The sequence below is a fragment of the Schistocerca piceifrons genome, chromosome 2 (genome assembly GCF_021461385.2).
Source record: "Schistocerca piceifrons isolate TAMUIC-IGC-003096 chromosome 2, iqSchPice1.1, whole genome shotgun sequence".
NCBI classification, from domain to species: domain Eukaryota; kingdom Metazoa; phylum Arthropoda; class Insecta; order Orthoptera; family Acrididae; genus Schistocerca; species Schistocerca piceifrons.
This window is the reverse complement of record NC_060139.1, coordinates 933549309-933566601: the sequence shown is the minus strand read 5'-3', so window position 1 is coordinate 933566601 and position 17293 is coordinate 933549309. Positions and strand designations below refer to the sequence as shown.

General features: G+C 39.0%; 1 protein-coding gene across 5 annotated transcripts in view; it reads left to right on the top strand.

The window, feature by feature from the left end:
- Positions 1-17293, top strand: part of LOC124772732 (zinc transporter 2-like) — a 128907-nt gene that overhangs the window by 87917 nt on the left and 23697 nt on the right. For all 5 annotated transcript variants that reach the window (XM_047249345.1, XM_047249344.1, XM_047249346.1 and 2 more), the window contains 2 exons: positions 2705-2907; positions 11177-11287. In XM_047249345.1, the coding sequence (XP_047105301.1) occupies positions 2705-2907; positions 11177-11287 (314 nt within the window). The remainder of the gene's footprint in view (positions 1-2704; positions 2908-11176; positions 11288-17293) is intronic.

Sequence of the window (17293 nt, the reverse complement as noted above, 5' to 3'; positions counted from 1 at the left end):
TATCACAGGTACACGACTCTCGGGAGCTCTTCCAACATACCAATTTACAGCAGCTGCCAATAGTTTGACAGTAGTCATGGCAATTTCCAGCTGTTTACGAACATCACCCAACTCGTCTTGTGTTCAAAAACCGCATATACCGTGGGGCTGTATTTTGGCTGGTGCAGTGTATTACAAGGCAGGGAAAAAAATAACTTTAAATTAACCCCGCAGATTATCTTTTAATCTGTTGAGCTAAATGTTGCTAATTCCCTATAAGAATTGAAGCAAATACAGAAAACAAGATTTCTATTAAGGCAACACGAAAACTTGTGGTAAAAATTACTAGTTTCCTAAAATGTTTTGATGTTAATTATAGTTGTTAGCAAACTAAAAAACAGAATTAATTTATGATAAATGCAGATAATACCTGGGACTACTACTCCGTAAGGAAAGCTAGGTGTAACGCAATTTGTTTGTTCAAAAATGTGCAACAGTAACTAAATCCCAAACATCGATTTGCTACAGATTGATCATAGATTATGCAAAGGACAATGGTAACTTCCAAAATGTCTCAAAAATGCATGTTTGTTTGCATCAACATACAATGAAATGCAGGGGTGGTGTATTATATGGTTGAACTGTGAACTGCAAACACTGATTTACATCATCTAGGAGCTTGCGTGGTAAGTGGAATGAGGTTAACACAATCAGAAAAGGATACGATGTGTTTGTGCAGGTTTGGGGAACTCGCACACAGTTGTGAACTGTTTCTGTGTTGTCTTGATTTACAAATTGTGTATTTTCTAGTAGACTGTTGAAGATGACACCACTGAAATGGACTAAACTGATACTAGGAGAATGAAATTTCTCAATGGCAGGCAGCTTGGAGTGAAATATACAAGTAAATACCCATAATTGAGAAGTGTGTGTTACACAGAGAAAAGTGTAGGTTGTTCCAAAGTAGAATTACAAAATCACAGTACTTTCTGAACAGCTTTTCTTATGGATTTTCCAATATTCGTCAAACAAAATATATTTGCAAATTTCAAGTCTACAAAAGAATTCTTAGAATTAAATTGCAAAAATGAAAGTACAGTGCATGTAGTATTGTAATTTTTCATTAAATTAGTTAGCTCAAATGCTCTATAATTTTCACTAAGTTCTGACTATCTATGTCCAGATCCATATAGTTCAAAATAATCATCTATTGTTTTCTGAATCTTCTAGTTGTTGTAACTGACTATTCAATATGTGGTTAAAGTTCAGATCCAAACTGAGTTCATCTTCATCTGTATTTCATAAAAAGCTTCTTGTAAATGGAGGGTAGACCTGTTCAGCAGTATCATTACCACCATTACATCTGTCATCACCAGCATCTTACTCTTTCTGAAGAAGATCAAATTCACAAACATCTGTTGAGACATCTGCCTACAGTGAGCTGTCAGCAGTGCCATAACCCTCAGATCCAATTATTACATGAAGCAAATCGAGAATATTACTTCTGTTGACCTCATGCCTCTGGACACACTTATTGCTGGCTAAAGGTAGGTCATTATTCCAGTCTCTCTCTCTCTCTCTCTCTCTCTCTCTCTCTCTCTCCCTCCCCCCTCCCCCCCCTTCCCCCTATCACCCTCTCTTCCCATTTCATTAAAAGATAGAAAAAGAAAGAAAGGAACAATGCTGTTGCTGACTAGAATGAAAGAGACTTATGTCAAGGCAGAAAATATCCACAGAGTAGCTTCCAGCATTTTTATTGGTGGTTTATCTGTGCCCATGTGAAACTTCAAAATTATGAATAATCCCCTCCATCCAGGGGCCGGCTACATGTAGTAGTTTTCACTGGCAGAAAGACAAGTTTCACATTTGTTAGCATGGCATTGCAATGTGTTGTAACATTATCCAAAAACAAGATCACTTTTCTATTATGCCTCATTGTGTTTTAATTGTATGACAACAACCACTGAGTAACAAGATCACTTTTCTATTATGCCTCCTCGTGTTTTAATTATATGACAACAACCACTAAGTAATTGTTGCCCTTGTCAACCTGGTACCACAGTTTGAATACCAAACCATGTTCATTTTACCCAGTCTCAATGAAACGCTACATCTAGTAGTAGCCTTACCTATAACGGTGACAAATCTTTCAAAATTGCTTTTCATACTGATGCACAGTAAAAAGGTAAGTCTTTCATTCAAAATTTTTCTGCCATACTTTTACTGGGTAGACCTCTGGAGAAAAGAATAGTATCATCACAGTTAAATACATTTCTTTATGATAACTCGTGTAGATTTCAAGTATCTTTTCCTTTTTGCATCAGTTGAACTGGATTTTTCTGCACATTTGGAAAAAAAAAGTTGCACCTCCTGATCTTGAATTTATCAAGGCAGCCCATGGATGCTTTAACTAAACTCGTGTTGCTCTAAATTTTTGTGATTTTGAATGCTTTTTGATGAATAGGGGATCCACTCACAGCTTTGTCGTTTTTGGGAAATGAATATTTAACAGAAAGATTTTCTTTTCCCATCAACAGTTCAATTTTGTCTCTTCGGCTTCTCAAGACTCCCTGATCTGTGTTTTATCCTCATGTGTATGCAGACATGCAGAGCTAATAAAAATTGAGCTTTAATGTGTTACTAAAATGGAATTTTTGTGCTTTACTTGTTCATGCTTCCCACACTTGGTGAAATAAGAAAACATTATCTTCTTTCTTTTTTGCAGGTACCAGAATAGTGCCACATATGGAAGTCTTCCACCCTCCCTCTCAAGGAATGGAGAAACCTTTTCACATCCACGACGAATTATTTACTGTGTTCACGGCAAGTCAAGTGGATGCTGTGTTGTCACCGAGGGTGAAGTCGTTGACAGACCTGGCGGCCTCTCCCCAGCCACCTCTCGTGAGAGACGTGATTCGATGACAATCAGTAAGAATCTGCAGAGTATAATCAAATTTTATAAGTCTTTACATCTTTAGGTTGGTAAAATAGGAAAGAAGCAATAATATTTACATTTATTAAGTCAAATAATATATCTGTTCCATGATGAAGACCACAGATTTTCAAAAAGAGAGCTGCATGCATTACAAGAATATGCTCAAACAGTATTTGATACATCTTGGTTTTCTGCGTCCTAGGTTATCTTTCCCACAACATAGTAGACCTTTTAATTTCATTGTAGAGATCAATGAGCATTGGAAATCATGTCTTTGATGTATTCTCTCAGTTGTCCAGGAAATGGCGACAGTGAATGGAAAGTATGAAATTCTGGCTGCTCCTTCATTGGTGCCAGTTCCCTCTCTATGTGTGATACCAACTTTCATTGAAGGGCACGCTCAGCTTATGGTTCCGAGTATCTGTTCTTTTTGAAAACATTCTTCCAGTGATTGAGTTCCTCCACAAGGCTTTCTTTGTACGAGGTATGTGAGAAAATTAATGAGACTGTCAACACTGTGAGTGATGTGGAGACACTCTGTTGTGCTACTTGTGTAGACTGGTTTCTTCATCCCTTTCAGATGCTTAGTCGAGTTTCAACATGCTCAGTCTGATTTCAACTCTGTACAGCCATCATGTTAATTTTGAGAGTGCCATTAGTGAAATTGTGTTTTTGTATCAGGCGCACAATTTCTTCGTTGGCATAAATCTTTTTGGAAGGCTGAGAACACGTTACAGATGAACCTTACTCAGGGAGACATCCAACTTAAAAACTGACGAAAAGTTGAAAATGTGCGTGCTCTTGTGAGATCAGGCTGACGTTTAACAATAAGGATGATTGGTGACCTGTTAAAGTTAAACATTTTACTGTACATCAAATTTTGACCAAAGGTGAAAGGTTTGTGTCAGAATGGTGCTGAAAAACCTCACAACTAAGCAGGAGGACAATCAAAGAAATGTTTGCTTGATCTTCTTGAGAGGATTGCCAGTGACCACAAATGGCTCATTTGTGTGACCACAGTTGATAAAGCCTGGATTTTTGAATATGATTCTGAGACAGAGCGACAGTGTGTGGAGTGGCACACTGATACACCTCCTTGACCAGAAAAAGTGCCACAATGATGCATCTCCTTAACTGGAAAAAAAACTCTAATAATCAAACCAAAGATCAAAACCATGCTGATTTTTTGACAGTAGACATATTGTTCATAAAGAATTTGTTTCTTCAGGACAAACTGTCAACCAAGTGTTTTACAAAGATGTCCTTGAAAGGCTCAGGAGAAAAGTTAATCGACTGAGACCAGACATTGCAGACAACCTGATGCTGCACCGTGACAAAGCCCCATGTCACACGGCCACCTCCGTCATGGAATTTTTGATGTTAAAAGGCATTCCTTTTGTTCCACAGCCCCCCTGTTCACCTGATCTCAGTCCTTGTGACTTTTTTCTTTTCCCGAATTTGAAGAAGTCTTACAAGGGCATTGTTTTGGACTCTGAAGTACAAAGAATGTGGCTGACAGGTTAAAGACCCCAACAATTGAAGCCTTTCAGCATTGCTAGCAAGACTGGGAACAACTACTTTGCCTGTGTACAGATGCTGAAGGAAACTACTTCAAAGGGGACAATGTTATTGTTTGAAAGAAAAAACTTTGGTAGATAAAAAATCAGTCTTGTTACCTTATATGATGGAGGATGTGCACTATGGAACAGTGTTCTCAAGCTCAGAACTTCCGTGATGGATGATGATTGCCTGTGGGGTGGTGGTGGTGGCGGTGGTTTATTCATTCCTAGACCACTTTTACAATGATTTGGTCATATTGTGATACTGAAGCTTACGAACAAAAATAGTCATTTATGTATTTACAATCCTAGTTCGACAAAGTTGGAACAGGTGGTCAGCTGTGGCCTTACAGTAGAAATCAAGCATTACTTTTGGTTTCCAAACTGGGGAATGGAGTGGCATTAATTGATCGGAGCTAACCCACACCTCGGGCTATGCTAAAGATCGGTCGTATCTCCACAACCCAAATATCTGGGTTGTAGGAGGGGGAGGGGTGGCACTATCACACTCTAGCCAAAAGTTCACATACTGTATCTCTGTATCTTTGTGCCATTTCACTAAATAATATCAAAAGCTTGCTCCAAGATAAAGCAGCAAATTTATTCACCGACATCACAATTCCTAACGCTTTATCACAACCAACTGTAGTAAAAAGTGTGTTTTGGAGAGAGATCATTAATGCTGTGTATGTTAGTCTCTCTTTTAAACTTTTGTGTATGTTCAGTCCCAAGCATTTATGAGTTTAATGTGACAAGACAGTGTCACTTCTGTGACATGGCTGGTCTTGTTCTGTAATTTTTGTATCAATGTATAAATACTGAATTGCAATCAAATCAGGCAGTGATGTAGAAAACAGTTTTGCAATTCATTGGTCCATATTCCCTGGCATGTTTACACAATGGAACAAACTCACTTCAGGTATACATAAAAAAGGTATGGAGAATGACATGTTTTTGATAACATCTTTAATGCACCATTGTCTTCAAACAGTAAATGTATGCAACATGGAAGCTATATTACAAAAAAAATGAAATTCAAAAATTCATTAAGCAGGAATATGGCATTTCCTGTTAGTTTCCTGCAGAAAATTTTACCAATAACACCACATTTCCAAGAGAAACAGCATATATTCGTAGGATGTAAGTTAAATTATGTTGTTGTTGTTGTTGTGGTCTTCAGTCCTGAGACTGGTTTGATGCAGCTCTCCATGCTACTCTATCCTGTGCAAGCTTTTTCATCTCCCAGTACCTACTGCAACCTACATCCTTCTGAATCTGCTTAGTGTATTCATCTCTTGGTCTCCCTCTATGATTTTTACCCTCCACGCTACCCTCCAATACTAAATTGGTGATCCCTTGATGCCTCAGAACATGTCCTACCAACCGATCCCTTCTTCTGGTCAAGTTGTGCCACAAACTTCTCTTCTCCCCAATCCTATTCAATACGTCCTCATTAGTTATGTGATCTACCCATCTAATCTTCAGCATTCTTCTGTAGCACCACATTTCGAAAGCTTCTATTCTCTTCTTGTCCAAACTATTTATCGTCCATGTTTCACTTCCATACATGGCTACACTCCATACAAATACTTTCAGAAACGACTTCCTGACACTTAAATCTATACTCGATGTTAACAAATTTCTCTTCTTCAGAAACGCTTTCCTTGCCATTGCCAGTCTACATTTTATATCCTCTCTACTTCGACCATCATCAGTTATTTTGATCCCCAAATAGCAAAACTCCTTTACTACTTTAAGTGTCTCATTTCCTAATCTAATTCCCTCAGCATCACCCGACTTAATTAGACTACATTCCATTATCCTTGTTTTGCTTTTGTTGATGTTCATCTTATATCCTCCTTTCAAGACACTGTCCATTCCATTCAACTGCTCTTTCAAGTCCTATGCTGTCTCTGACAGAATTACAATGTCATCGGCGAACCTCAAAGTTTTTATTTCTTCTCCATGAATTTTAAGACCTACTCCGAATTTTTCTTTTGTTTCCTTTACTGCTTGCTCAATATACAGATTGAACAACATCGGGGAGAGGCTACAACCCTGTCTTACTCCCTTCCCAACCACTGCTTCCCTTTCATATCCCTCGACTTAAACTGCCATCTGGTTTCTGTACAAATTGTAAATAGCCTTTCTCTCCCTGTATTTTACCCCTGCCACCTTTAGAATGTGAAAGAGAGTATTCCAGTCAACATTGTCAAAAGCTTTCTCTAAGTCTACAAATGCTAGAAACGTAGGTTTGCCTTTCCTTAATCTTTCTTTTAAGATGAGTCGTAAGGTCAGTATTGCCTCACGTGTTCCAGTGTTTCTACGGAATCCAAACTGATCTTCCCCGAGATTGGCTTCTACTAGTTTTTCCATTCGTCTGTAAAGAATTCGTGTTAGTATTTTGCAGCTGTGACTTATTAAACTGATAGTTCGGTAATTTTCACATCTGTCAACACCTACTTTTTTTGGGGATTGGAATTATTATATTCTTCTTGAAGTCTGAGGGTATTTCACCTGTTTCATACATCTTGCTCACCAGATGGTAGAGTTTTGTCAGGACTGGCTCTCCCAAGGCCATCAGTAGTTCCAATGGAATGTTGTCTACTCCGGGGGCCTTGTTTCGACTCGGGTCTTTCAGTGCTCTGTCAAACTCTTCACGCAGTATCATATGTCCCATTTCATCTTCATCTACATCCTCTTCCATTTCCATAATATTGTCCTCAAATACATCGCCGTTGTATAGACCATCTATATACTCCTTCCACCTTTCTGCTTTCCCTTCTTTGCTTAGAACTGGGTTTCCATCTGAGCTCTTGATATTCATACAAGTCGTTCTCTTATCTCCAAAGGTCTCTTTAATTATCCTGTAGGCAGTATCTATCTTACCCCTAGTGAGATAGGCCTCTACATCCTTACATTTGTCCTCTAGCCATCCCTGCTTAGCCATTTTGCACTTCCTGTCGATCTCATTTTTGAGACGTTTGTATTCCTTTTTGCCTGCTTCATTTACTGCAGTTTTATATTTTCTCCTTTCATCAATTAAATTCAATATTTCTTCTGTTACCCACGGATTTCTACTAGCCCTCGTCTTTTTACCTACTTGATCCTCTGCTGCCTTCGCTACTTCATCCCTCAAAGCTGCCCATTCTTCTTCTACTGTATTTCTTTCCCCCATTCCTGTCAATTGTCCCCTTATGCTCTCCCTGAAACTCTGTACAACCTCTGGTTCTTTCAGTTTATCCAGGTCCCATCTCCTTAAATTCCCACCTTTTTGCAGTTTCTTCAGTTTTAATCTACAGGTCATAACCAATAGATTGTGGTCAGAGTCCACATCTGCCCCTGGAAATGTCTTACAATTTAAAACCTGGTTCCTAAATCTCTGTCTTACCATTATATAATCTATCTGATACCTTTTAGTATCTCCAGGGTTCTTCCATGTATACAACCTTCTTTCATGATTCTTAAACCAAGTGTTAGCTATGATTATGTTGTGCTCTGTGCAAAATTCTACCAGGCGGCTTCCTCTTTCATTTCTTAGCCCCAATCCATATTCACGTACTATGTTTCCTTCTCTCCCTTTTCCTACACTCGAATTCCGGTCACCCATGACTATTAAATTTTCGTCTCCCTTCACAATCTGAATAATTTCTTTTATTTCATCATACATTTCTTCAATTTCTTCGTCATCTGCAGAGCTAGTTGGCATATAAACTTGTACTACTGTAGTAGGTGTGGGCTTCGTATCTGTCTTGGCCACAATAATGCGTTCACTATGCTGTTTGTAGTAGCTTACCCGCATTCCTGTTGTCCTATTCATTATTAAACCTACTCCTTCGTTACCCCTATTTGATTTTGTGTTTATAACCCTGTAGTCACCTGACCAGAAGTCTTGTTCCTCCTGCCACCGAACTTCACTAATTCCCACTATATCTAACTTCAACCTATCCATTTCCCTTTTTAAATTTTCTAACCTACCTGCCCGATTAAGGGATCTGACATTCCACGCTCCGATCCGTAGAACGCCAGTTTTCTTTCTCCTGATAATGACATCCTCTTGAGTAGTCCCTGCCTGGAGATCCGAATGGGGGACTATTTTACCTCCGGAATATTTTACCCAAGAGGACGCCATCATCATTTAATCATACAGTAAAGCTGCATGCCCTTGGGAAAAATTATAACACCCACCAACAGGAAGAAATTAATTGCATCTCCTAAGTTCTGCCTGTGAAGTAGGACAGCTAGGCTAAAAGTACTGAGCCTTCTGGAATCTCTTACGAGCATGCACTTTGTCAAGGGCATGCCCCCAAACATCTACTGCGCACAGCTGTAAATGGTATTTCAAGGTGCAGCCATGTGACTAGCTATTAACTCTATTTTGTCGAAAGTCGACATGTTAAGAAACGTGGCTGTTGTACTTAAGGTTTATAATTTATATAAAAAACAGCTACCAGCCACATGTATGGTTTAAAAAGGTTTACTATCTTCAGACCATGACCGGTTTCGGATTTTTCTTTACAAATCCATCTTCAGATGGCAGGTTACAAGCATTCTTAGTTGGACCTAGTTTTGTTTATGTTATTCATTTGCTGCACTGAGAAAGAAAAGAAATATTTTTGTTGTCATATCGGTAATGGTATTTTTACAAAAGATTTACTTCTTTTACAAAATCTAATTGCTCATGAGATGGTTTTTATAAACATTAGTAAACTTGCAGGTTAGTGTACTTACGAGCTGTGTAGTTCTACCTGACGAAATATTCGTGCGTTTATGTTTTCGAATGCAAGTTTAATACACTTTTCAATATGCACTATGTGAATGCTATTCCAGTCAATGGACGTAACTTTCAACATTGAAATCTCTAATGTTCTGGTGTAAAGTGTAACAGCGTCTACTAAAGAAAACACATTGATTCCATATTTTGCAGGTTCACTGGGCATGTATTGACGAAATTGGCAAGATCCTCTGAAATTCTCTAGCATCTCATCCACTGTAATATACTCATTGTTTCTACAATGTTTCTCACAGTTGTCGACAAAGATATTGTATAACCGCATGATTGGTGCCAACTTGTCTATTAGATTTCACTCTCCACGTGTGTGAATGAAACTGAAATCACAGTTTAGGCATAAAAGCACAACAGAAATCAAGGCCAGTTCCATCAGTAATCCTAATGTCATCAGTCAAAGTATGTAACGACTTATGTAGCCCTGTTATGTACATGATGCCAAACAAAGCTTTCAACTCAGTCAAATTTGTAAGCCTGCAGTTTCTTTGTCTGTCATAATTTATCCGCTTTGATGTTATTTTTATATTTGTGCAGTCTTGTATGTGCTGCAACCTTTCTAAGTCAGTAAACAATAACCAAAATTCTAAAGGGTTACTAACCTCACGTGTTGCGCCTTGGAGACCTGGTTGGTTGTGTGACAGTATTATGAAGTCGTCTTCTAACAGCCTGTTGGTAGGGAGTTTTTTTCCATTTGCAAATAACAGTGTAGGTTCCTTCCCCTTGTCTTTTTTTCTCCAGAATAGAAATTATGCGATGATAAATTTGATAATGAAATATCATCTTCGTCATTATTTGAGGATTCTGGTGGTTGAAGGTGTTCTTGAGGATTGTCATCTTTGCAGTCAAGTTCTAACTCTGTGTCATGATCACTAACTTCCTCCAGAAAATCGACACTCTCTTCTTCACCACCAATAATTTCGTTGTTTTCCTCTTCCAGCCATCTCAGAATTCGTTCACACTGTCATTCCCCCGTGTTTATTTTATTTGAACTGCTCTACAACAAAATGAATCATTAATATAAACACTGTAACAAAAGGAACATAAAAAAATTAAAAAACCAAATAAAGGAATCTGTAGAATTTCACTTACGCCAGTTGTCGCATGGGGTCCCTTGAAGCCTTGTGCAGAAACACACATCTGTACCTAATGGCACACACACGCAGACTGATTGTTGCCAGCACGGTTGTTAAGTATTGTCTCTTTTAGGTAGCTACCAAGAGTAACAGACAACTGGAAAAATTTTGATAGTATGTAATTGGCATTTATGTAGAAGCTAGACTTCTGAAGACCCCACACGAGAGGCCAGGGTTAAGAGTACTACATGTTCCCTAAATAATGAAGTCACATCCACCTTAGGCTGAAAATGAAACAGTGGCTAGTCACTATTGTGTAGGTCTGGGGGGTCTTTTGCTGAATGGACTAAAGAAAATAAGGTCAGCATTTAATGCCCTGCTGACAATAGTAACTAGCAGTATTGCAGCTTTCAAGGCACCTGCGTGTGCTGAACTAACACTAAATAGACTTCCTTGACTACCTTGTGTGTTTTCTGTAAATTCCTTCACCCAGATAGTAACGCCAATTTAACTCAATCATTAGACAAAGTTTCACTAATGACTTAGTCATAGTAAATATACATAACTTCATTTCATCTGTGATAATAACCAAATCTGAAAACTGAGCTATTGTTATTTTTATTTAATTCATTTCACGGGTTGCAAATTCTCCACCAATTCAATAAATGTGTAGTTTGTTCGTGTAACAGCCTGGATGTAGATTTCAATTTACAGTGTTTTAATTTTGTTCATAAATATTTGATTGAAGTGAGTGCTGTAATTTCAATCATTCAATTATTAATTTGTGAACTGTGATTTGTCCAAACTGACCGTAATTTAACTACTAGAATAATTGTTGCAGTGGATGGGCACTGTCATCGTGAAAGGGATGAGCAGGTGGACAGCAAGGCAAGAAGGAAACTGATAGTTGCCAGCGTTCTGTGTGTCATTTTCATGGTGGGTGAAACAGTTGGTGAGTATGCATGTCAGTCTGTAAAGTTTCATCATGTTACTTCATAAAAAGTAATATATATGTATTATAACTGTAATACAGTAACAGTACAGTAATGCCACCATAATTGAAATGGCTATATGAGGGCTGTTCAAAAAGTAAGGTGACTTTTCAAATTGTGCAGGCAACGTACATTCGATTATTGATCTTTTTTTGTTATGTTAGTACACATATCCCGAACATGCATTCACAGTTTCAAGTGTACACCATATTTCCTTTGTTTTGGTGAGATAGAAAGGTTAGACATGTTTTAGTGCGCTCGGTGATTTTTGATAAAAAAAATGAAGCAAAGACTGCATCAAATTTTCTGTGAAAAAATGGAACCAAGTGCTCTAAAACACTTGAAATGTTGACAGTGATATACGGGGAGTCTGCTCTAAGTAAAAAAAAAAGTTTGCAAGAGGTATAAGCACTTCCAAAATGGCCGAGAAGGTGCCAATGATGTACCTCACTCTGGATGCCCCAGCACATCAACAACAGGTGATAACGTCGAGCTGTGAAGAAAATTGTTTTGGGAAATCGTCAAAGTACCATAAGAGAAGTTGCTGAGGATGTTGGCATATCAGTCAGCTTGTGTTGTGCAATTTTTTCAGATGTTTTGGGAATGAGACGTGTATCAGCGAAGGTTGTTCCAAAACTTCTCAGTTTTGATCAGAAGAACCGTCACATGAGCATCACTCAGGAGCTCTTGAATGATGTCAATAATGATCCTGATTTTCTTATAAGGGTCATAACTGGTGATGAAACATGGGTTTACGGTTATGATGTCGAAACCAAAGCCCAGTCATCCCAATGTAAGTGTTCCGGAGAGTCAAGACCAGAAAAGCACGCCAAGTTTGATCAAATGTCAAAGTTTTGGTCACTGTTTTTTTTCAATTACCATAGTGGAGTGCATCATGAATTTTTCCTCAAGGTTGTACAGTCAATAAGGGGTATTACCATGACGTTATGCACCGTTTGCGAGAAGCATCTCTGCTACGTGGAGCATCTCTGCTATGTGGTGAGTAGCAACTTCCTTTTCATAATATTGTTACATTCCATCCTGCATTTTCCATTGTTTGATGTTTGCAAGAAGCAATATGCAGAAAAGTCCGTAAATGTGGAAAAACAATTCATGGCTTTTGCATCACAACAGTGCACCTGCTCTTCATTGTTGCCTGTGAGAGATTTTTTTGGCCTAAAACAACACGACAATCGTGCCTCAGCCACCATATTCACCAGATTTGGCCCCCTGCGACTTTTTCTTCCTCCCAAAACTGAAGAGACCTATGAAAGGACCAAGATTTTCGATGAGGAAATAAAAACTGCATTGCTGGAAGTACTCAAGGCTACCAAGAAGTGCTTATGAGAAGTGCTTCGAGGATTGGAAGAAGCATTGACACAAGTGTATTGTATCTGAGGGGGATTACTTTGAAGGGGCAACATGTATATTGATGAATAAATAAATATTTTTTTATAAAAATATAAAAGTCACCTTACTTTCTGAGCACACCTCTTTATTGCATCAGCTTTAATTTAAAGGAGACTTTCTTGTGTCCAATGTCAGCATTAACGTTGCTGAAATCTCTTAGTTAAATCAGGGGCTGTATGGTCGTAGTCTGTTAGTACATCTTCATCTATATCAATACTCCGCAAACCACCATGAGGTGCATGGCAGAGGGTACATACCATTGTACCAGTTATGGGGGTTTCTTCCTGTTCCATTCACATATGGAGCGCGGGAAGAATGAGTGTTTGAATGCCACTGTGCATGCAGTAATTATTCTAATCTTATCCTCATGATCCCAATGTGAGTGATACATAGGGGATTGTAGTATATTCCTACAGTAATCATTTAAAGACAGTCTTTGAAACTTTATTAGTAGACTTTCTAGGGATAGTTTACGTCTATCTTAAAGAGTATTCCAGTTCAGTTTCTTCAGTATCTCTGTGACACTCTCCCATGCGTTAAACAAACCTGTAACCATCTGTGCTGCCCTTCTCTGTATACTTTTAAAATCCCTTGTTAGTCCAATCTGGTGCAGGTCCCACACACTTGAGCAAGCGATTTGTGACTTGTAAGCTATCTCCATTGTAGACTGATTGCACTTCCCCAGTATTCTACCAATAAACCAAAGTCTACCATGTGCCTTACCCACAACTTAGCCTATGTAATCATTCCATTCCATTTCATATCTCCGCAGAGTGTAACACCAAGGTATTTGTATGAGTTGGCCAGTTCCAACAGTGACTCATTGATATTATAGTCATAGGATGCTATGTTTTTCAATTTTGTGAAGTGCATCATTTTACAGTTCTGAACATTTAGAGCAAGTTGCCAATCTTTGCACCACTTTGAAATCTTATCAAGATCTTACTGAATATTTATGCAGCTTCTTTCAGATATTACTTCATTTGGATAACTGCATCATCTGCAAAATTCCTGATTTTACTAATAATATTGTCTGCAATCTCATTAATATACAACGTGAACAGCAAGGGTCGCAACACATGTCAAATTACTTCTACATCCGATGATGACTCTCCATCCAAGATAACACGCTGCATCCTCCCCACCGCAAAGTCCTCAGTCCACTCACATATTTTGTATTTGTGTATAAAAGTTAAATTGTTCTTTAAGATTAACAAAACAACATGAACCATACCAAAGATGTTTACACTGAAAGGTACCCGGGCAGCATTGTTGGACATGACACTGTGGTACGAATCACTGCTCACAGGCCCGATGGCACATGGTGTGTGTGTGTGTGTGTGTGTGTGTGTGTGTGTGTGTGTGTGTGTGTAGTGCCACTTCCTTGGTGGGATGCAGAGTATTAATACATGTTGCAATGCCCTCATATGGCAACTGATGTCAATCAGACAGTCCAGCATGGCTTGTGGCAAAAACTGTGGTGACCGTGTGTCAGCTGCAGTTCCTTCGTCCTTTCTTTCGATTTAATCTAGATTGCATACTCATGAAGAGCAGCAACCAGTGTAATGATAGTTAACGTTAATACAGTACACAGATTAAGTTTCTGTTATTTTTCTTGTCTTGTCATGTCTGGAATGCAATGAATGAATGAGTGAAAGATGTTAATGGATGACCCTCTGACATTGTGGTGCCTCCAGGATGAGGACATTATACATTTACTTATAAAGCTACTAAAAATGCATGTACTACAAATGACTGTCCATTCAAACGCATGTTGATCTGCTCTCTCCCCTGAAATGATGTGCATATTCCCATAGAATTTTGAGCATAATATAGTGCAATTATTCTGTGGAATTGGAGACTTATTCTTATGTTGTGTTTCTGCTACGTGGTAGTAGTTTTCTTTGAGGGATTGGCTATATGAGGAGTGATCAAAATTTAACTGGGAATCTGTAATTTTGTGTGTTGCACGAGTTCAATTTGGCCAAATTTTTTGTCGTTGTGTTGGAAAACATGTCTGAAATGTATCTGTACAATGTTTAGAGTGGTAGCTATAGAAGGTAACTTGTCTGCTGTCAACTGTCAAAAAGGTTACAGGCATTTTGATAGTATCGGCAGTTTCTTACAGGGTATTTCGAAAAAGACTTCACAACTTTAAAAATTCATATAAATTTATTGAGTGGTTCATGGTGTGGGTTCCTGGTGTCATGTCCTAATTCATGAACCACAGGCAACGTATGAGTGGCCAAGTAAGTGGTCCTGACAGTTACTTTGGAATAAGGCTGGGCATCTCGGACATATTCCGAGTCGTGGCCACCTTTGTGCTCAGATGTCAAAGACTACCAAATCCACCGGTTAGTCCCTCAACCATTAGGGATAAAACTCAATGGGACCCGGGGCAAGTAAGGCTAGCAACCTGCTTCCCTGGTACTATAAATATGATGCTGGCAACAATCAGAGCAAAATGCCTCGGACCTTTGGAGGTGACGGAGTCCCACCTCTAATTGACAAACCAGGGACTCCTAAGATACGACTCGCAAACGAATGGTAACGATATTGGGAGCTATTAATATCAATGGGGGCTATTCTGGGAAGAAGGTAGAGCTGGTAGAGGCTGCAAGTAAGATGGAGTTGGACGTTTTAGCTGTTGGTGACATTCGGGTAAGGGGTGAGAAAGAAGAGGAAGTGGGAGAATACAAGGTCTACTTGTCAGGAGTCAAAGCAGGAATAGCACAATGGGGTGTAGGGCTTTTCATCAGGAAAGAAATGGAACCCAGTGTAGTTGCAATAAGGTATGTAAACGAACGACTGATGTGGATAGATTTGACAGTGTCTAGCAAGAAAATTAGGATTGTGTCAGTATATTCGCATTGTGAAGGGACAGATCAAGATAAGATGGATAGTTTTTATGACGCACTGAGTGATGTAGTTGTTAGAGTAAAGGACAAGGACAGTGTTCTGCTCATGGATGATTTTAATGCCAGGATTGGAAATCAAACAGAAGGGTATGAAAAGGTTATGGGTAAATTTGGAGAGGATATGGAGGCCAACAGGAACGGGAAACATCTCTTGGATTTCTGTGCGAGTATGGGCTTAGTAATCACAAACTCCTTTTTTAAACATAAGAACATTCACCGGTATACTTGGGGAAGGCAGGGGAACCAGATCTATCATTGACTATATAATAACAGATCAGGAATTCAGGAAGGCTGTGGGGGACACACGTGTATTCAGGGGACTCTTTGATGACACTGATCACTACTTAATCTGCAGTGAAATTGGTATTGTGAGGCCGAAAGTGCAGGAGGTCAGGTCCATGCGTAGGAGGATAAGAGTGGAGAAACTTCAGGATAAGGAAATCAGACACAAGTACATAACAGTGATCTCAGAAAGGTACCAGTTAGTTGAATGTAGTCAATTGCAGTCACTGGAAAAGGAATGGACAAGGTACAGGGACACAGTACTAGAAGTGGCCAAAGAATGTCTCGGAACAGTAGTGTGTAAAGGTAGGATGAAGCAAACAGCTTGGTGGAATGACACAGTCAAGGCAGCCTGTAAAAGGAAAAAGAAGGCATATTAAAAATGGCCACATACTAGAACTCAGGTAGAAAGAGAAAGTTATGTTGAAGAAAGAAACAAAGCCAAACGGATAATTACAGCATCCAAGAAGAAATCTTGGGAAGACTTTGGAAACAGGTTGGGGACCTTGGGTCAAGCTGCTGGAAAACCATTCTGGAGTGTAATTAGCAGTCTTCGAAAGGGAGGTAAGAAGGAAATGACAAGTATTTTGGACAGATCAGGAAAACTGCTGGTGAATCCTGTTGATGCCTTGGGCAGAGGGAGGGAATATTTTGAAGAGTTGTACAATGTTTCAGATTTCGATGTACAATGGGACAGGAATGATGATGGAAATAGTATCACAGTGGGAAAGTGGAGAAAATGGTCAGTAGATTGCTGTGCAATAAAGTGGCTGGGGTGGATGAAATTAAGTCGGAACTCATCAAATACAGGGGATTGTCAGGTCTTAAATGGCTACACAGGATAATTGAAATGGCGTGGAAGTCGGGACAGGTTCCATCAGACTGGACGAAAGCAGTAATCACACCAATCTTTAAACATGGAAACAGAAAAGATTGTAACAACTACAGAGGTATCTCTTTGATCAGCGTTGTGGGTAAAATCTTCTCAGTTATTGTTGAAAGGAAAGTGCGAGTATTAGTTGAGGACAAATTGGATGAAAATCAGTGTGGGTTTAGGCCTCTTAGAGGTTGTCAGGACCATATCTTTAGCTTACGGCAAATAATGGAGAAGTGTTACGAGTGGAACAGGGAATTGTATCTTTGTTTTATAGATCTAGAAAAGGCATATGACCGGGTTCCTAGGAGGAAGTTATTGTATGTTCTACGTGATTATGGAATAGGAGGCAAACTTTTGCAAGCAATTAAAGGTCTTTACATAGATAGTCCGGCAGCAGTTAGAGTTGACAGTAAATTGAGTTCATGGTTCAGAGTAGTTTCAGGGGTAAGACAAGGCTGCAACCTGTCTCCACTGTTGTT